The sequence below is a fragment of the Microtus oregoni genome, unplaced genomic scaffold (genome assembly GCF_018167655.1).
Source record: "Microtus oregoni isolate MIOR12 unplaced genomic scaffold, Mior012 000000F_ref0000247, whole genome shotgun sequence".
Classification (NCBI taxonomy): domain Eukaryota; kingdom Metazoa; phylum Chordata; class Mammalia; order Rodentia; family Cricetidae; genus Microtus; species Microtus oregoni.
The window spans coordinates 49,998,843-50,020,795 of record NW_024543059.1 but is presented as its reverse complement, the minus strand read 5'-3'; the positions used below and the strand labels follow the sequence as shown (position 1 = coordinate 50,020,795).

General features: G+C 38.9%; 1 protein-coding gene across 6 annotated transcripts in view; it reads right to left on the bottom strand.

Annotated features, from left to right (window-relative positions):
- The window catches only part of Lrrc7 (leucine rich repeat containing 7), a 417,668-nt gene that overhangs the window by 90,182 nt on the left and 305,533 nt on the right, over positions 1-21,953 (bottom strand). For all 6 annotated transcript variants that reach the window (XM_041664566.1, XM_041664138.1, XM_041664412.1 and 3 more), the window contains exons 12-17: positions 15,151-15,280; positions 13,830-13,945; positions 10,182-10,251; positions 8,577-8,676; positions 6,096-6,220; positions 3,933-4,181 (exon numbers count right to left, since the gene is read on the bottom strand). In XM_041664566.1, coding sequence (XP_041520500.1) covers positions 3,933-4,181; positions 6,096-6,220; positions 8,577-8,676; positions 10,182-10,251; positions 13,830-13,945; positions 15,151-15,280 — 790 coding nt within the window. The remainder of the gene's footprint in view (positions 1-3,932; positions 4,182-6,095; positions 6,221-8,576; positions 8,677-10,181; positions 10,252-13,829; positions 13,946-15,150; positions 15,281-21,953) is intronic.

The window sequence follows — 21,953 nt, the reverse complement described above, 5'->3', positions numbered from 1 at the left end:
CACCAAAAGAGATAGGTGTGCCCAGTTTGACTTGTGCCAATAACTGTGTCAGTTTGAATCTGAGTAGAATCAACTTTTTAACATGGAATGGCTTGAGTGGTTGTGGTATGTCTTGTGGACCGCAGGCGTGTGAGGGTGGAGGGTGGGAGCAGAGAAGGTGGAAGAGAATGAGGGAGGAAGGGGTGGGAACGGAGGAAGGCAGCCAGGCGGAGGCAGGGACTCCCCATCTGGTCCATGGCAGGTAGGAGAAGCTGGAGAGAATGAAGGACTCAAACACTTTTGCTAATCTGCTCATTTAGCAAATTCACCAATGTTGTTACTCTTAGGATTCACTGTGGCTTGTTACCCTAACAAGATAACAGAATTGGATGCTTCAATGTATTTAAAAAAATTTTTTGACATTAAAAGCATACAATTATTTTTCAGTACATATTTGGAATGCAGAGAAACATCATTTTTTGTTTAACTCGGGTAACTGTAATCTATTTTTTTTAATGTTCTCAAATAAATGAGAATAGACCAAATAAATAAAGGTCAACGCTGTAAGAACCCAAGGTAAAATTGGGTTTCATGAGAAAAAGTGAGATTTTATGGTTTAATACTAATATGTTCCAGGAAGTCGAATTATAGTGTATTCTTCAGTAAACACTGAACAACAACGTCTTCTAGCCAGGGTACACTGGGATGTACATACGCAGGGATTTGCACTTTAAGTCCACGTTAGAAACATTAGTTCCGAATTATATTTATTATATTTACTTTTAAGCTACAGTGTTGAACTTGTTTAAAGGTATTTAATATCAAGGGGCTAAAAGTAAAAAAAATACCCTATGAATCTACATTTATAAATTGTGAATTGTAGGGTGGACTGCCCATCTGGCCAATTAAAAGCATTGTTTTTCTTTTAATAGCTAGTGGTAGATTGTTTAAAAAGGAGTCTAAAGTAGGGCGCTAAATAGAAGTTCTTTGCAGCTCAAATGTCCTCAGCAGTGACATGCTCTCCTGATCTGAGGTAGGAGATATCTGCCCTGTTCTTCCCTAAGTTCTATGCTTCTTCACGCCACATGGTTTACGGCCACTACACAGACGTGGTGTGGATAAGCGTGCACAGTTGGTCACTAAAAGCAACTTGATGTGGTAGTTTCCTTAGTTTGGTTATTCTAATGTTGTGGAAGTATTTAAATGTGAAACACATGCGTCACAAAGCTTCAACTATCCATCTGACTGTTACATTCAAGGCGATGGATGGTTGCTGTTCAATTATTTATTTATATGGAACATTTTATATTTTTTCCCCCTTAGGATGGCTCTTTGCCAAATTTGGGAATCTTTAGGAATCACTAAACTTGAATTTGCTCCATCCAGAAAATAACCACTTTGCCCCCATTTACTACTCTTCTCACAGAACTCTGGGCTTGGGTTCATGAAGTATCAATTCAAGCTGTGGGTGTACCTCTGAGGAGACACTGGCCCCTAGTCTGTTGCTTCCGGTTATGAACAATGGAAATCCAGTGCCTCTCTCATGTACTTGCGTTTATTCAGAACTAAGGTGGCACAAATGTGAAGTACCTTAAAATGTATTGTTGATGCAGAGATCTCAGTTTGTAACTCAGGTTGGTCTCATGCTTTAAATCCTCCTGCATCAGCCTCTTTATTATTGGGATTAAGGTGAACGCCACAACACGCCGCTTGATCTTGTTTTTCATGTCAGAGTTGACTTGTTTATTTGAAAGCTCTGAGTCCCTTTGGTAATGTAGACTCTGCCCGACATGTCTAACTCAATGCTGAGTCTCTCTTTCAGGTTGTATAGAGCAGCCCTTACTCAGCGCTCTCCATGTTCCAGGCATGACACTGAATGCTTTATAGCATAATTAATTTATTATTGATTAAGCATATAATATGCGATAATATTTATAACTATTCCTATACATTTTAATACAAATAAACATGTATATAGAATGAGAAATACTACATACTGCAGAATGTTATAAATTTGGAATTGTATGTTTAACTTTTTTTAAAAAACATTTATTTATTTATTTATTATGTATACAGTATTCTGTGTATATGCCTGAAGGCCAGAAGAGGGCGCCAGACCTCTTTATAGATGGTTTTGAGCCACCATGTGGTTGCTGGGAATTGAACTCAGGACCTTTGGAAGAGCAGGCAATGCTCTTAACCACTGAGCCATCTCTCCAGCTCCCTGTATGTTTAACTTTTAGAAAGCAGTTGTGATTTTATGGAGGGTGTGTCAGTGTGGGACTGGTTAACTTTTCTCTGCAGTCATGTTAAAACTTAAGTCTTCTGGATTCTAAGGTTTACATCACACTGCTGTGGTTTACTTAAGAGGTATTCTCTGATGTACTATGACATGGACTTGTGTAACCTTGTGGAAAAGGTACTTTGCAAGTAAAATTTTAATTTTGTTGTTAAACAATAAGATAATTTCAATTTAAGAAATAAAGCTAAGTAATTCTAATTTGTAACCTCTTTCAAAGTAAAACTGTGTTTTATAGCCCAATTCTATTTTAAGCTCTTCATAGACATATTGATACCCTTCCTTCTTAGTTCCTGCCTTCAGTATTTCAGAAGTGGGCCAGCATGGCCACAAAGAGTTATTTTACTGGTTCAGGAGCATTCATACTTAAAAGCAGTTTCTTTATTTGTAAACACCTGGGATAGAAACATTCCCCATCCTATTATGATATAAAACGTAAGTGAATTTCTGACATACAGAGGTGGGAAAATCTACAGAATTCATTCTGATAATGGTGTTAAATTTGTCACTCACTATAAAGTATTTGCTCATGTCACACATTGTATTAGAATGCAAGATTTTTACTAATATATATATATTAATTCTGTGAGATAAAATGCTTCACAAGACTTTTAATATCTAAATGAAGTACAATAAATGCAAATAGCAGCTTCAACGCATTGGAGACCCCAAAAGTACAGTAAAGAAAGAATTACTTGTAATAGTGTTGGCATTCAGAAATGGTGTCTTGGATTCAGACAGAACTGTTTCTCATATATTATATTATAGACGCATAATATAATATACTTTACATAGCCATTAAATTTGAATTTGATTGTAAATTCCAGTAAGAGAAACAATAGAGTTTTGCAGTGATAATTAGATATCAAATTATTCTAGAAATTAGTGGGTACATTTTACATAAAAGGAAACAGGGCAGTTTTAGTCAGGAAGGTGCATTCTCAGCTTGTCTTATATTGTGGAAAGAATATAAGACATAGAATGAGAATCTAGTCCATTACATGTGGGTGGCAACGTTTATAAAAACACAGTGTTCCTATGTAGTTTTCCTTCTATCATTTCTCCTCTTAGACACCCAGCCCTGAGAAAAGGAATCCCTCTCTGCCGTGACTCCCGAACCCCACTTCTCTTACAGGAATTCATAAAATTTGAATCTTCAGATTAAGGGACATTGCTGCTTTTGAACAGAAGTCTCTGTTTGCTCAGAGTCCACTCCCAGCAAATCTCAATTTCAACGTCTGTGTTTTCAAGTCAGGTTTTATCCAGTTTCCCCCGAGCTGACCCTGAGAAGCGTGCTTGTTCACAGGGCAATTCCAATCACTTCCAAAGCCTGGTCAGCGTTCTGCACAACTGGCCGTATCCCCACACGTTAAATTAAAGAGCCAAAGAATAGTAAACAAAAGCAAAGCCCCAACTTCAAAGCCATGCCAGCTACCCCATGAAAAGGCACCTTAAATTGAAGTCCCCGCCCTCTGGCTCAGGCTCCCCACCCTTTGCCAGTGTCAATAGAGATAAATCGATTCAGACACCGGCAGTCCGAAGGCTGCTGTGCGAACAACAGTTCTCACCCCTAGTCATGCAGCACATACCCCATAAAGCACTGTTCCAAGGGAGCCTCTACTGGGCTTCTCCTACCCCAGACACCTAGGCCTACCTGTCTGCCACTTAGAGAGGGAAGAGTGGTGGACTGTGCAGCCACTGGCAAGGGAGCACACATGCTCCTCTCCTGCTGGAGGCCACTTATACAACCCCATGCCAGCTGGGGGTCACTCTGGGGGACGGGCATATCTTGGATCTGCTGATCACACCTGGCCCATGGTGTGCAGCAATCGCCAGACAGCCTGGCAGGTTGGAGAGTAATCCCACGCTGGCCCCTGTCCCAGGGGGCTTGGCAGGAGAGAGCCTGTGGGAGAAGGAATCTCCATTTTCTGAGAGAAACAGGAGCGCTGCAGCAACATGTTTGCTTGATCATTTTCTACCCTTGGATAGCTTTTTCTTTCATTCTGGACAATGCATTTAAAACAATGAAGTTTAACTCCATGTAATCAAACAGCATAACACGAAGCCACGGGTGGCAACGTCTTCACACAGCTCAGCATCCACACTCACTGTACACACTCCAGGCAGGACTTCGTATGCTTTTCCCATCCAAAGCTGATGGCATAGGCCTGTGGTTCCCTTTTAAATTTCAGGTCAATTAAAATTAAAATGGTGCTAACTTTAATGTACATGTAATGAACCAGAAGAGGGTGAACTAGTAAGACCCCAGGGTGTTCCATTCATCATCTCCCACGATGATGTACTTACGGGTGTTTCTCCTCTAATTTGTCTGATAGCCAATAGCATCGGAAACAGCCAAATTAGTCAAGTAGTTGGAGATTTTGGAAAAACATATTGTTTTACCAAAATGCAAATAAAGTGAATGTAAAAAATGCAGAGAAAAATCAAACCACGCTAAAGCATATGGAACCCATTATGAGCATACTAACCACAGAGCACACAAACAGGGTTATTAAATTTTTGTTTCCATTTCTATATTTCATGATTTTATAAACACGTCTAGGGAGCATATTAAATGTATTTTCTTTTGATCCTTGACTATATATTTTTAAGAGGAAACATGTAGTTATTTTGACAATTCAATGAAATATAAAAATGAATCAAGAGTCCAAGACAGAATGCATCACCCATTGGATCTTGATTTAACACAAAATCCCCGAAGAGGGGAACTGAATTGTTTTAAAGGTTTGTATCAAATTTAGCAAAATTATTTTCTGAAAATTCACAAGTTTTAAAACGTGTCTCTGTGGTCATAAGATTGCAATAGTCAATCATCCATAAATGTTTCTTCAACCAAAAGTTTTAAAAGAAAGTATGTCATTTTGGATTTATGACTCCATTTTGAGTTTTCAGTAATGACACAGTCATCACGAATAATGGTTTAAGAAGTAACATTTAGAAAACGGGGCAAGGTGGGGACAGGGAACACCACACAATCTTGATTTATTAATAAAGTGCATATATAGTTACTTAGGTCATTAGTCACTACAAGTGAAAGCTGTTAGTATTCATGATGTTTTTGAAAAATTACACAAATAATATAAAAATCGACGAGAGATTCAAGGTGCCATCATGATATAACGTTAAGTGTTAATGAAATCTCAGCTAATTCTAATATTTGAGAATTTAAATAATGGAAAATATATGTTTAAATGTGTAACCTTGTTTCTTCACTCAGATTAGTCACAACAAAAGATTTCTTAAAAATGCAGTTAAAATAAAGAAGTTGTTTTGCCTAAACATCTTCACCTGTGATTCACCTTTTTTTTTTAACACCCAAACTTAGAGAAACAGAAGTTCTTTTCAAATACCCCAACCATGTAGAAGACTTAAGGGATGCAGTGCCACTGTAACCCGCCAATCAGCGTTTCTTCCACAAATACGTATTTTGGCTGGTATTGTCTGCACGGGGCCTGGCCCGGTGACTAAAAGGATCATTGCAGCGTTACAGATGAAAGAAGATTTAGGCGAGGTTCATCACCTAGAGTTTCCCTCACTTTCAGCTTGAATCTCTCGCAAGTTGTTATATCGGGGAGTGTAAGTACAAATCAGACTTGCTCAGTCGGAACTGGGACATTCGTCTCAATCTGAATCACACCAATGCTGCCCAAACACTTGCCCTCTAGATAGGGGTATCTTCACGAGACTAGAAAATGACTGTGACCTTCCGGAGAGGTCACTTAGTGGATCCCTTCTCTGTCTGAATAGTAACAGCGGACAGACAGAACAACAAGAGAAACAAAGGCCAAAAGTTCACCTTAACTTTCCCAGCACTTCCGTCATCTTCTTTCTTATCCTCAAATTCAAAGGCAACAGTCATGCGCTGTTGTCTCTGCTCCTCCCACAGGGTGGGGTTGAAGCTGTCGCTGTCTGACTGGAAATCTACGGAGTCCAAAGTATTAATGCTTTTCTTTTCCTTTACATACACGATGCATTTAATAAAGTTTAATATAGTATGCAAAAAGAGAGAGCAAGCACCACCAATGAATACAATAAATACATTTAAAAGGGTCGGGAAGAGATACTGAGGAAGAGGAAGGAGAGAGCAGGAAGGACAGGAAAGCAGAACATTCTTCTCCGTGTGTCTTATGTCATCTGTATTTACTGTTAGTCATGAGGGTTGGGAAATTTCCTAGCATAGGAATGGGTTCCCTTGGGCCAACAGTAGCAGCCTGGAGACTGGATGAAGCATTTCAATCTCTCTAATCCTGAAGAAGCTGTCAGTCTTCAGGTTCTGCCCCAGGTCTCTCAGGTCCCAGGTCCTACTCCATGTGTGGGTGACTACGGAGCCCGTGTCACATTGAAACAAAGCAAGATACTACACAACAAGTACCCAATAATCTGACATTCTTGTTGGTTCTTTGTGTGCATGTGAATAGAGTAACCTCATTTTTAAGGTAGCGAATACATGGAGAATTCAGTTTTAATGCCGTGTTTTCAAGTCCCTTAAATGTGCCTCAAATAAGCAGGGAAGATGATTTATAAAATCTCTAATTTACATCAAAATGTTGTCTAATGGCACCTGCTTTGTAACACAATAGGGAAAATTGCGTGAAAGCCCAATAACAGGTGCTTAGCTGAGGCTAACTCCTTTCCCAAAGAATTTTGCTTTGTTGCATATTTCTCTGTCTTACAGGATTCTTAAAATTCATTTATTATTTTCTTTTTCCACAGACAAAAGTTGACTGGCTGGGTTGAAGCTTAAGAATTACTTTTCAGTAATTACACCAAATTTTATGTCCTCAATAGAAAAACAAACAGAAAACTCAAGACAGCAAAGGCAAACGCTTTTTCATCTTAGGTCACCTGACTGCTGACCTCATACCTGGGAACTGACCAGGGGTTTAGGTGACACACTAGATCCCAAGGATGCCTTGTGGATCTGGGTTATTCTTTATCTTTTCTTTACATTATTTTGAAACCCAGGGATGTCATGAAGAAGAGAAAATAAATTTAGGCTAATAGAACAGTCCTTATTTGGTTCTTTATGATACAAAACTCTGGTGGCATTTCTCTTATAAAATCAAAAGATCAATTTATTCAGATGTGAAAATTACTTTTCCAAACAACCTTCCCCTTTTCTATTTCTGCAAGTCAAAACTTTTAATAAAAGTATCTTTACATCTCCTACAGTGATTCATTTACATCTGGAAGTCAAAGACTAAAGCTGTTTATCATCATTACTCCTGAAAATGAGAACACACAAGCAAATAGTTCTCAGACAGGATGGGTTTATCTGTGGCTGCATTAAAGTGGGTTCATTGTCATAGAACCCCCATGATTCTGCATGGCTCCTGAGAACACAAGCCAGACAGCCCTGTTTCAAACAGGAAAAAGCAATGCTTTTTAAAGCTTTGTATAATAGTGATCCTAGGCCAGAAGGCTTATTGTAACAGGCTTAGGTTTTTACGAAGTGTTTTTTGATCATAACTGTTGACATTGCATAGGGAATCTCAACATAAAGACAAAAAAATGTAATGGAAAAAATGTCATTATTGTAAGTCAAGTCCTATGACTAATTCGCATGTAGGGGTCCAAGGTTGTTGTCCTGATCTTTAAAATATGCTCTGTAATATACGAGCACAAGAGAAGATCCTCTCCAGCCAGTCCTTCTTTAGCTCCGAACTCCTTCTTTGTGCTGCCAGTCGCTGGGTACCACATTTGGTGACCAGGTCCCATTCCCTGCAGTCTAACCCTTAAAGAAGAAGTTAACTCTAGAGTGTTTACATTATTCTCACATGAGCTATACTTTTCCTTGCGTGTGTATGTGTGTGTGCCTGTATGTTCATGTGTGTTTGGGTACATGTGTATACACATGCAAGTGGAGCCCAGTGATCAGCATTAGGTCTCCTCTTCATTTGAGCTCTGCCTTAATTTTTGGAAAAGGCTCTCTCATTTGGAACTAAGTCTCACCAATTAGGCTAGGCTGACTGAAGAGCAAGCACAAGACATCCTCCTCTCCTGTCTCTGCTCCCAGCATTGAGATTATGGGGACTAAACTCAGGTTCTCATGTTCGTAAGACAAGCGCTTTGCAAGCTGAGCTATCTCTGGAAAGAGCCTGGCCTTTGGAATCTTAAAATATTACAGCACCGAGACTCAAACTCCCAGATGGTGTGCTATGGAGTTTTCTTTTATTGCCTGTAAGCCAGTATTTCTGAACAGAAATTAGAATTAAAAACTCCTTTTCTCCCCTGCAACATCATTAAAAATTAAAGAGTGAATCTGAAGACAACCTACCTTCGTCACCACGGGGTTGTTGGGGAAACATGTAGTTGGTCAGTACCCTTTGCTTGGTTTCTGGGTGGGCTTCTGTTTGTAGAGGTATAAGGGCCTTGGACTGGAAGCAATGAGCACCAGTTAGATGAACAAATTAGTCAAGATTTTATATGAGGAAATAGCTAATAGTCTGACCTCTCAGAGATGACTGGATAAGATGACATACCATAGATATTGCTGAGGACTCTTTTCAGATTTTAAGATTTTTGCGATGTTTGGTCTTCTTTAGTGTACTCTTTAAAAGTTTATCAAAACATAGTCAACTGAGCACTTCAGTTCTAATCTTGAGGAGGCAAGAGAGTATTAAACTGTTCAACTGAATGAGGGTTTAGTGTTGTCTGGAGCATGCCTTCCTTCTCCCAGGGTGTGGTCCAGACTAATGCGTGGTACTTGCACTGCTCACATTGAGCAAGGCACACCCCACATATGAATAAAAGCTGCACACATATCTGATGTTTATGCTGTATTTTATTGTTCATCACAAATGTGATATCAGAAATACTATCTTTAAAGGCTTTTAGAATAGGTATTATTTTCATAAGAATAGGTAAATACCATTTACCAATAGGAAATAAACAAGGGTTTCATGAAGCTATCTAGACACATTGCAGCAATTCCCACAGTGTAAGGCTACCATCCCAACAGCAGAGTCCACAGACTCTGGAAACAACCATCGGTAAGCTTCAATGACAATCCAACTGTATACCAGCTGATGAAAGCAGGAGCTGTGATTAACTGAAGAAATACAACACTCTTATGCTAACACTCTAAATTTGTAGGAGTCATTTTTAGTTTGTAATAAAAGTCCCCAAATAACTAGAAATAGGAACTTGGTGCCCAGGGAATGTTGATATATTGAACTGAAGGTGCATTGTTTTTATTTGGCCATTTATATTTTGGGGTAAGGGTTTCAAATATTTAGAAATACTAGAAAAAATAATTAGTATTACATTCTACTGACATGACTCACAGACACCTCTCTGTTTCCTGTTATTTTCCAGTTAATAAAATTATTCATTAACATGCAACTTCTGATTCCACTATACTCTATTTTCATGAGTATATAAAAATATCAAGATAACCACAAAAATACTGAAGATAGCTATCAGTATATCAGCAAAGGTCCTGAATAAAGTTTTAGAATTAAGTTGATCATAATTAAAAACAGTGAGGGAAAAGGAAGATAGCGGCTGGTAATTCCCTCTTGTGGGAATTGTGGTAATGGGTTTTCTGTTTTTACTTTCAGAGCTATAATTAAGGTGTGCCCTCTAAGGATGTGTGCACCACCAGGAGCTGAAAAGCCAACAAACCATCATCTGTATGTTGGGTCTTTGACAGTGAATTAGGTATGGAACAGAGGTGTTTGAGGAGCATGAAGACCATGGCACTGTTTCACCAACGCAGTATGTGATGGACTTTTGTGCAAAACTCTCCTCCAGGCATAAGGAATCTATATTTTAGAATAGTTGTCAAGTGTATCTACGGGGACTCAGTAATCCAAAGTTTCAATTACACTTCATCTAAGGAACATGATAACTCAGGGCACAAAAGTTTTTTTTTTTTTACCTGATTGTCAGAAAGCCACAATGCTGCAAGTTCTTTGAGTTTGGTGAACGAGAATGGTAAATTCTTCAACCTGCAGAGACAAGAGATGTCTCATAGCATAGACACAGACAGCTAAACTCATTTCTAAGAATATTTAGACACGCTACTATGTTGATTCATTGCTCTCTTCAATTCTTTCTCTGGAGTGCCTAAACAATCTTAAAAGAATGAAAATCTTCTTTGTTATTCATTAGTGTGTGTGCTTGTGTGTGCGTGCGTGTTGCGTGTGTGTGTCTGTATGTGCATATGTGCATGTATTTCTGTGCATGTGAGCATGTGGAAGCCAGAGGACAACTTCCGGGTTTTTCTCTCTCCTTCCACCATGTAGGTCCTGGGTTCAAACACAGATCAACAGGATTGAAGGCAAGTGCCTTTATCTGTTGAGCCATCTCCCAGGCCCAAAACAACAAAAATCTTTCTAATCTTTCAAATACTTTCCACAGTATTTAAATAAAACAAAAATCCTGTTAGTACCCATGGTCAGGCTCAGCAGTGTGCACCCCAATACTAGAGAAATGACTCCTTAGTTAAGAGAACTTATTGCTCCCCCTAGAACATGAGTTCAGTTCACAGTCCTCATCCCAGGCAGCCCACAACTGTTTTTAACTCCAACTTCAGTAAATCTTCACAAATTTGCACGCACACACACACACACACACACACACACACACACACACACAAATGGAAAAAATAAGCCGGGCAGTGGTGGCGCAAGGCCATGTAGAGTTCAAGGCCAGCCTGGTCTACAGGAGCTAGTTCCAGGACAGGCTCCAAAGCTACAGAGAAACCCTGTCTCGAAAAACCAAATAAATAAAATAAAAATAAAATCTTAATACCCCTAAAGCTGTTCTCATATCCCAGCATTGATTCTCCTTTTCTCATAGCTGGAGTGCACAATGATGTTCTACCAACTCAGGTGAAATTTCAGCTTGGTCCTCTCTGGAATATTCTTCCTACTCTGCTTCACTTGATTAAATCCCACAGTTCTTCAGTGCTTAAATTTCTCATAGGAAAGGTTTCTCTGGGTCCCAATTGCTTCCTTCCTTCAGTCTAGTCTCAGACTGGCTTGCACTTGCCTACGCAGACTATTTCACAGCTTTTATATGGGACTATTTTTTTTTACAGTCATTTGTTTATTATCTGATATCCTCACAAAACTATAGTTCCCAAAAGGGCAAGGGCCACGATATCTTACATCTAAATCACTTCGTAGTTTCCACAGTGATGCTGATCTACAGAAATTTCATCTCTTGTACATTGCACAGTAGGCATTACAAGAAGGAATCTTTAAAAATAGTATTTTGGAGTTTTGTGAAGTTTGGCCTTGGCTGTAGCATTCAATAAAAGTGTGGCTTCCCGCCTTTGGAAAGCCAGACTGACAAATGTACCAGTCAGTGTTTCTTGGTGTCACAGAGCCAGTGGGTGATCGGCACATTCTGATTACCTCAGCCACCATCATCCTCTCAGCTTCAGAGACAGCAGCAAAACCACAGTGGCATCCTCAGCAGCTTATCCCCGAGTATACATTCTGACTGGTAATGGGAATTTCTGTAAGTCTTTTGTATATTGGAATGCTATGAGTCAATTGACAAATGCACTTTTAGAAAGGAAGTAAAAATGTTACGATAATTAATAAGGACTTAATTTATGTCCAAAAATGATCAGGCATTTTCAAATAATTTAGTAAATGTGAAAAGAGGTTGGCCACCACTGTAAATGTTAAGGGTGTGTGGTAGAATTCTTAGGGAGACTACCTAATCTTATAAAAGAATGAATATTTGTGGACATAAGGTATTGACTTATGATTCTTTCTTGGCAGAAACGGAATTACCCACACAAGTTGTTTAAATTCATGGGGACTAGAAATTGTGAAGTAAGTTTTATAGGGTGGGATAGCATGTTTGATATTATACACGGTTAAATACAAAGCTGCCATTGAGTTTCACATCAGTGAAGCATGTGTAATATTCATGCCATGTTCATGCATGTCCTTGAGGAGTCATTGTGATGCAGTCCTAATGTGCTGTACGGAAGGAAGAACGAGATGGAGAGCAGGGACCGTGTTGCCTTGTATTTCCCCGGTGATTCAGATGGATGAGCAGGGCATTGGTGGAGGCACAACCTTGTAGCTGACAGAGCAAAGTGTCCCTGTTCCCAGCTACAATGCCACACTCTGTCAAATGATTTTATCTCAAACACAGAATTGCAACGGTTCACTACTTACGATAGCGCTTCTTGCTTTAAGTCCTGTAAGCAATTTGTTCTCTGTGGCAGTGTTAACGTTGGCCTCAGAGTTCACTATGCATTGTCTACCTCCGCCAGCTTGATTCACTGATGGGCTAATTAGATGGAAATATTATGGCTATGTTGTTGTTGCTGTACTACAGGATGTGTATGATTTTTTCTCTTTTGACCTTGTGAGTCGCTGATGTCTTATTCATATACTTCCTCAGCATCCACAAATGTGTCTGACCCCTGGTGAGTGTTGAAGTTTGCTTGATTTGCTAGGTAAAGGCCACCAACATATCAATACTTCTATTATAGGTCATTCGTGATGTTTGGTAAGCTTGTTTGCCATATAATCACTCAGAATGTTTAGGGAAATAAGTATTTGGGAGAGACTTCTATAGCTTGTCATGAAGATTCTCTTTCTAGGTTGACAAGGACTCAGCCTCACTTAATGAATTTTGTGATGCTTCCCTTGTGGTGTTAGTGAAGCCGTAGGAATTCATCTTTCTATGGTGATTCCATTGAAGTCAGTATAAGCCCATTTCTCTATGGAGTTTCCATGATCACACTTCCTAATCTAGCTCACAGGAACTTCTTTAAAGATCTCAACAAAGACCTTCTCAGATGTGGCATTCAGGGCATTTCCTCTTCTGCCAATCTGGTCACCAAGCCAGAGGAGGACATGACTGGGTCTCAATACCCAAAGCAGTGTTGTCACGTTGCCCTTTGGTTTATAATTAAAATAATCTCAGACCTTATAATAAAACACTGTATTTCCTTACTTGGGAGCATGGCTTAACTACAAAGACAGTAGTTTCTTTTTAAATTGATATTATTTTCCTAAAGGAAACTGAAAAACAAATGAAAACTTTTGTGTTCATTATGAAACTTTGGTGAGTATTCTTCATGACTTCCTAAACTCTGGTCTCTGACCACCCCAGTGCAAGTCTGAGCTATTCACACTGTCATTCATCTGACAGACGTTACAGGGACGGGGCTTAGGCGCTCTGCTCTGAAGACACTGCGTCAAGACAGAAGCCCTCGAGTATCTACTCTTCCCATTCCTATGAAGACAGTTGTTTTAATAGACAAGATGAGAAAAAAGACAAATTGTAGTTTCATGTTTGTTTCCAGCCCTTACCAATATAACACACCATAAGAAGAGGGTTCATCCTTCTTTTCCCTCTTTTTTTGTCTGTCTTACTCTAAATATGACTAAATATCCATCCTTGCTGCAATGAATTAACCTGTGGCGTTGTATCAGAGCTGACTAGTGATAATCTTACCTGTCACTATATAGACCAGGCTGACCTCTGGGATGAAAGGTGTGTACCACCACGTCTGGCTCCATAATTTACTTTTATTAAACAATTTACATACCTGTTATCACTTAGATTTAAGACTCGCAGCCTCTGCATCTGCCCAATTTCTTCAGGAAGAAATTCTAGCTTATTGGAGCGTAGAGACATAACGGTGACATTCTTACAGCTGCCAATCTGTAGGTGGCAAAAGAAAGCGGGGTTTACAATGTTGGGCTGTCTACCATGTGAAATTCTTGAAGAATAAACAAAAGTGTGTTTTAGAAAGGAACCACAAAATGCTGTTACTATATATTAGTTTCTCTAGTGTACAAAACAATTTAGGCCACAGATAAGTTCTTCTTCTTCTCTCTCTCTCTCTCTCTCTCTCTCTCTTTCTCTCTCTCCTGAGATGGTGTCTCACATTGTAGTGCAGGCTAACCTAAGGCTCCCAATGTTAGTCAGGCTGGTCTTGAACTCGTGGTGATCCTTCTGAGCACCGAGACAGTAGGAATGTGCCACCACACCTAGCCTAGAGATTCCCTTACCATCTTAATGTCTCTTAACACATGTAATGTAGTGTGTTTACTGACATCTGCATTTATAACCTTGCTCTTTACAGTGATTTATGATTTTAGATGTGATGATAATGCACATTTCATATTCTTTCACATATTAAGAATAATTATTTAAATAGTGTAAATCTTTAAACACTTGGTAGCCCTGCTGTTTTCACAAATCATTTATTTTTCTACATGATTACCAATATACTTGTGCTTAAGACAGGACAGCACACATATTTAACTCTTCACAGTTCCTTAGCAAGCCTGATTTTATGTCACATTACATGGCATTTGCTATTTTTACTAATAATTTTTGACTCTAAAATACTGATATATTTCTTATTATTCTATTGTTGTGGAAATTTTTAGTAGAAATCTTTGGACTAGAAATACACTTTACATTTTTTTCTGAACATTAAAAAATAAAATCCAGTTTAGAAATAAAATTAAAAGAATTTCTTCATGTATCCAGAAACTAAAATAATGTTATAAAAAACATCAAGCCTCAGAGACATATTTATAGTAAAATCCATGCTTTTACTTCAGAAGTAGAAATACAATTATCCTTAGTGCTGTGTATAGCAATTCTTAAAAGCAAAATAAATAAATGATTCAAGATTTCATCCCTTAGCATTGATTAACATATTTTTACTAATCTTTAGTAAAATTTAGTCGAGCGTACCACTCAAAAAAACAATTAGCATATATTTATCTAAACAGTAATGCCTACATATTTTCAAAGCTCAACTCATACATCCACTCTGCGATTGCACCTGTTATGATTTTAATTCGAAACAGAGTCATTGAAAGTTAACTGATAGAAAACAGCTTGTTTCTCACTTCTCTGGGCAACTCTGGGAGGAAATTCTCATCGACTGCTAAGGTTCGCAGGCTGTGCAGGTAGCCAATGGTGGAAGGAAGAGATTCCAGCTCATTGCAGCTGCAGTCAAATTCTTCTAACAAAGACAAGCTGAGAAGTTAAAACACAGTAGTCTTAGACATTCTGAAAGGTCACATGGTAAAGGAAAAGTTTTGAGAACGTGATGTCTCCAAATTCACCAAATATTCTTAACCTAGGATGGTACAATACCATGAGTCAACCCAGTCAGCAAGCACAGTGAAATGGATCAAACACCATCACAAGCAAGGCTGCATTGGTCATTCATCTGAACCACTTGGGATGACACCAAAGACTGTTCGTTTACAACTTAGATGTTATTGACAGCAGGAGGCTTGGAGTGAGCACCTGTAATTGGAGGGGCAGAAGGTGAGGGGGTCAGAGGGCAAGATAGAAAGAGGGGTGAACTGCTCCAGACTTTACTAAGCCCCTTGAGATCAGCTCCTCAATAATAGCCCCCCCTTTAACACCTGTATACAGTATCTACCTTTACAACCCATCTTGTAGGTGAGGCCTACAGAGAGAGACTAAGGAATGTTCCCTTAGCCACGCAGAGCAGGAACTCTGGGTTGAAGCAATGACAATACAGCTTGTCTGACTCTGTCATCTCTCCTGTCAGGCAGGACACACCCAGCGTGGAAGTATTTGCCATTCGAATTACACAGTATCATAAAATCTACCAAGTTTTACACAATGGCATAGATTTCAGTGCCTCTTGATATTATGGGCCTTTTCCTGCCCATGATCAGCATTTGAAGTGGAATAAGAGGCATTGTTTTCAAATGGGCACAGCTTTTCTGTTTGTTCCAGTCTGTAGCTCTGCAAACTTAGTCATATTAGCTTGTCCTCAGAAAGGCATTATGGGAATGCACTCTGAAATTATCATGAAACAAGATGATCCCATCACTTTTTGGCATAGGTTGGCGACAAAGAGGGCCTAGTCCAGCGTAAATGAGAGCAATACTGAAGTTGCTGCTAGCACTTAGGGCACTGTTATCAGGAAGGAACTCCCAAGGGTGAGGAGGTCATCATTGCAGAGGGAAGATGAACTAGTTGGAGCAAGGCCAAGGAATGGCTTCCCCTTTTACACACTAACACTCACTAGCGTCACTGACTCTCACTTCAATCACTTAGCCAGCAAGAACATGGAGCACAGAGCTGAAACTCATCAGATTTTTGCCCCAGCTCGGTCATTTACCAGATGCACGACTGTGATTCCAAAGACCACCACAGCCCCAAAGGCAACGCTGTTTCATTTACCTCCCTAGGCAAAGGGACACACTAAGGAAGACATGAATAACTTGTGCTCTGTGGATGAAACGTTGCAGAAAAGGTAAGCAGTGAGAATGGGTGAGCAAGATTTACACGGCAGGAAATGGCAGTTGTAGTATAGTACAGTTAGGAGCCAAGTCCAGTCCAGAGCTCAGAAGATAGCTGGTGTCTTGCTGTCAGTGTCGTCATGGGCCACGACCCTAGGAACACAAACCTCACAAGAACCAAAGATTTCTGTCAAGAGCCTGGGATCATATTCTCAGAAAATAGTCATGAAATTATAGTGCCTTTTTTTGATATTTCAGAAAAAAATCAACTGTATATTTAGCTGAGCTAAAAACAGTGTTAAGCATTTTAAAAAGTAAACTGACATTTTCCTTTTTTTTTCTTATACATGTTCAGAGGTCAGTTTTGAGTGGCAGTAAGGCTCCCGTTGATTTGAGGTTTCTATTATAAAGCTATTATGCTTCAGTAGACATTGCTAGTCCCTCAACAACACCATTCAAATCTCAGCTACTCGTTTTTTTAACTGCACAGGGCATCACAGTTTCCTCCACCTAAAAATCACAATGTGAATAAGGGGTGAGTGTCAGGATCACTCTTGAAGTCCTCCTGTGACTAGCCTTTGCTCTAAGTTCACACACAGACAGCAAAACAAATAGTTCTGTTTGTTTCTTGTCTGCCAGCAGTAGGCAGACACTTGGGAAAAACAATTTGATTATTAAAACACTACTACTAGGGCTGTGAAGATGGCTCAGTTTGAAAAGTCCTTCTCATTTAAGCATGAGGGTTTGAGTTAAATTCCTGGCAACCTCATGAAAAGGTGCATTGTGGGGCACACGGGCAATCCTGGAACTGGGGATGCAGGGACAGGAGAATCCCTCAAGTTTGATACCAACCAGTTTAGCCTAGTTGATGAGCTATAGACAAGTAAGGGGTCTTGTTTCCAAAAACATGGTGCACAGCTTCTGAGGAAAAGACACTCAGAGCTGACCTGGTCTTCGTATGTACATATGTGCTTGCACTACCCCACGACTGTAGTGACACATGCATTACATACATCATCTCCCAAATATGAGTGCAGTATAATAAAAACTATTATTGTGTATTGTGGGAATAATGCCGAAACATTTGAACAGAACACAAGTAGAACTATAGGAGAAATAATTAACCACAGGATTGTTTATACCAATAGTTGAACCTTAGATGGGCTGTCAGAGGCTCTTCATGAGGACAAAGTAACCCACATCAAAGAGGAAGTGACCCAGGAGAAGTGATACTGGTGAAGGATTTTGTCTGAGAGATGCTCTCAGAGATATGTTGTGACAATGAGACCACAAAGAATTAACTTTTAAAAATGAACCCAGACTTCTTAAGAAAGATGGCAATCCACTAAGGCAAAGAAAAGATGTTAGCTCATGTGTAATAAAGTCATTGATCAAATTCTTCCTGGTAAATTTTTATAAAACAAAATGAAACTTTAATTCTCAGTGCTCTTAATGAACAATGTGCTAAGTAAATATTAGTCTCATTGTTTTCCACTTTCTTTCTATTTAATGTCTCAATAGACAGATCTGAAAAATGAGTTTTTATTGAAAAGTCATGCACAGTGTCAAAATGCATCATCACTTTTATGGCCCCAGTTACAATGTGATTTATGGTGAGAAATATGTATTTGATATTCTGATAGTCAGTCAACTCCTGGCCCAGAGCTCCTAAAACTCTTGGCATGGCCAAAGTCAAGTGTCTTTTTGAATACTAATATGAAAACTTATGACCGAGGATTCTTGCTTAGCTTCAGAAGAGGTGTGTTCCAGTAAGGTAACGATGTGATTTTAGGGTTAGAATGTCCAGTCACTCCTCACCTCTGGGAAGGGGAAAAAGACTGAAGCTGAGCTGTTCACCAAAGGACAATGACATAATCAATTATGGTTACAAAATAAAGTCTTAATAAAACCCCCAAAGGACAGGTTCATTGAGCTTCCAACTGCGGGCTGTATGAAGTTTTTGGAATGAGGTGTGGCAAAGGCACTGGGGTTCTGTGTTCCTTCGAGAACACCTTTCCCTGCAAGCCTTCTCATGTGGCTGGCTGTTCATCTGTGCCCTTTCAATATAACTTACAACCCTTTCCCATATTTCTCTGAGCCATTCTAAGAAAGCTAAAAAAAAAGCAAAAACAAAATAAATAAAAAACTTTAAAACCAAACCAAACCAAACCAAAATCAAAAATCAATTGAACATAACAACAACAACAATAACAAAAAACACTGGACCTGAGGAGTGAATTCTAAGAACTCCTTGTTTACAAATTGTTAGTCAGGGTTTGTGATTAACCCTAATTAGAGGGCAGTCTTGTGGGGCTGAGCCCTTATCTGTGTTTTCTGATTCTAGCTGAGGATATATGGGTCTGAACTGAATTAAGCTGTAGCACCCCAGTTTGGCTCTACTGACAACTGAAGAACTGTGCAGAGTGGGAAAATACTGCTCTGTGTTGCATGTCCAGAATTCAGTGCAGAAGCACTTTTTTTCCCTATACAGGGCCATTTTATCATGCAATTGAGGTCTTTCTTTATTAAAAAGATAGCATTCTTTACCCTATGCAATACACAGAATGAATTAAGAGCCTAACAGTTATTTGGGATCTTTGAGTTATGAAGTGAAGCTAGTGAGGACAAATACTTATTTTTTCAATTGTCTCTAAAATTTCCAAGATTTAAAGTCAGAACATACAATGCCATCTTATTTTATTAATGATTATTTATCTGGTTAAAATCACTAAAGTTGTTTTCATACAGGTTCCTGTAAAACATAAGCTACCACATTTTATCAGGCTACCCCTGGTATTAATAAAATGAAGTATAAAGATCAGACAAATAGAGAACAAGAGGCCCACCTGCCCTCAGAACCCTCCCACACACTCAGTTCAAAGCAGAAAAACCAAGCCGCTGACTCCCTTTTCCTCCTGCCCCACTGTCAAGCTCCAGCCCCTACAGGGGCAGATATCTGCTGACCAGGTACATCACACTGGCTGCCAGAAATACAGACCACAAAAACTAGAAGACCAAAGAGGAAACAGAAACCAAAGAATAAAATAGCTACTCAACAAAGACAAACTAAAAAAAATTAACACCTAGACCTATATTCATCCCAAACCCAGATGCCTAGATACCAGTGTAAGAACACAACCAACAACATAAGAGGTAATATGGAACCACCAGAGCCTAGCTGTCCTACAACAGCAAGAACTGAACATTCTAGCACAGCTGAAGCACAAGAAAATGACCTTAAAACCAACTTATATGAAGAAGGAAGAGGTCCTTAGAGAGAAAAATGAATAAATACCTTAAAAAATTCCAGGAAAGCATAAACATTGGAAATGAATAAATCCCTTAAAGAAAACTAAGAAATCCAAGAAAAAAAAACAAACAGAAAAAGAAATGAATAAAAATGTTCAAGACCTGAAAATGGGAATAGAAGCAATAAAGTAGACACAAGCTGAAGGAATCCTGGAGATGAACAATCTAGGGAAGCAAACAGGAACTATAGATACAAGCATCACCAAAGAATATAAGAGATGGAAGAGAGTCTCAGGCACAGAAGATATGATAGAAGATTGATAATCCGTAAGAGAAAATGTTAAATCTAAAAAATTCCTGACACAAAACATCCAGGAAATCTGGGACACTTTGAGAAGATCAAACCTAAGCAGAATAGGAATAGAAGGAGAAGAATCCTGTCCAAAAGCCCAGAAAACTTTTTAAACAAAATCTTTGAAGAACGTTTTCATGACTTTAAGAAGCACATGCCTATAAAAGTACACAAAACTTACAGAACACTAAATAGATGGGATCAAAACACTAAACAAACAGAACAAAGGAAGAATATCAAAAGCGTCAAGGGAAAAAGGCTAAGTAACATATAAAGGTAGATCTATTAGAATTATACCCGACTTCTCAACAGAGACTCTAAAAGCCAGAAAAGACTGAACAGATGTCTTAGAAACTTCACAGAGACCACAGATGCCAGCCCAGACTAAAATACTCAGCAAAGTTTTCAATTACTACAGATGAAGAAAGCAAGATATTCCATGGCAAAGTCAAATTTAAATAGTATTTATCCACAAATTCATCCCTACAGAAGGTACTAGAAGGAAAACTCTAACTCAAGGAGGTTAACTACACCCATAAAAACACAGGACACTAATACCAATACTCCTCAAATTATTCTACAAAATAGCAACAGAAGGCACATTGCCAAATTCATTTTATGAGACCACAATCACTCTGATACCCAAACCACACAAAGATTCAACAAAGAAAGAGAATTACAGACCTATTACCCTCAAGAATACTGGTGTAAAAACACACAACAAAATGCTTGCAAACCAAATTCAAAAGCACAGCAAAAGGATCATACACATGGTAAAGTAGGCTTCATTCCAGAGATGCTTTGGCCTATGGAAGGGAAGAATATAGGTAGGCATAAAAATGAAACTGAATGTAGGGAGAAACAAGGCAGAGTCAGGCAGATGCCATGTAGTTGCCGAAGTAGAAAGACGCCAAAATCTTACTGGTAAGCCATAGCCTTGTAGGGATACACTGATTAGAATGGGTTAATTTAAGATATAAAAGCTAGTAATACTATATATAATTATAAAGATATAAGAGCTAGAAATACTATATATAAGTATATAAGGTATAAGAGCTAGGCATACGACGCCTGAGCTGTTAACCAAACAGTGTTGCAATTATTATAGTTTCTGTGTAATTATTTGGGTCTGGATGGCCAGAAAACCAGAAAGCAATCTCTGTTTATAAGAGGGAGTATCTAACTGAGTTGTTTAGTTGGTCCATTGTCAGCTTTATAACTGGGTATCAGAGGTGGCGATAGTGCTTAGCCATGTCTGTAAGGTCTAGGTACATATAGAGGAAGAAAAACCCAATAAACCCTTCTGTGGGGAAGAGGGACCCTGAGTTAATTTAGCTTTATTCTTTTAAATGTGTTTCTCTTAGTGTACATTATTTGTATACAATAATGGGTTCATCCTAACATGTGCATATATATACATATATGCATATATATGCAAAACACGTGTTAGTCATACTCACCCCTCTCTGCTACTCTTACCCTTTCTGTTGGCCACCTCTCTTTCTCAGATACTCCCTTTTCTACTTTTACATTTTTTCTTTCTTAAATCCCAATTCTACTACGAGAGAAAACTTGATTTCCATTATTTTTATTCCAAATAATATAAATAAAATCATTTAATCTGGGCTGGGGATTAAGTCTTTAATCACATCTTTTATATTTCCACTAATCTTATGTAATCTGTGAGGCTTTTACAGACTTCAGTCAGATTAACTCTGTATCATTACTGGAAGAAGCCTATATTGGCTTTGGTAAGACTGAGGCGGAAGCTGTGTCTTCTAGAAGTGCTGGCCAGCTCCTAGAACTTCCTGTCATTATACAGACA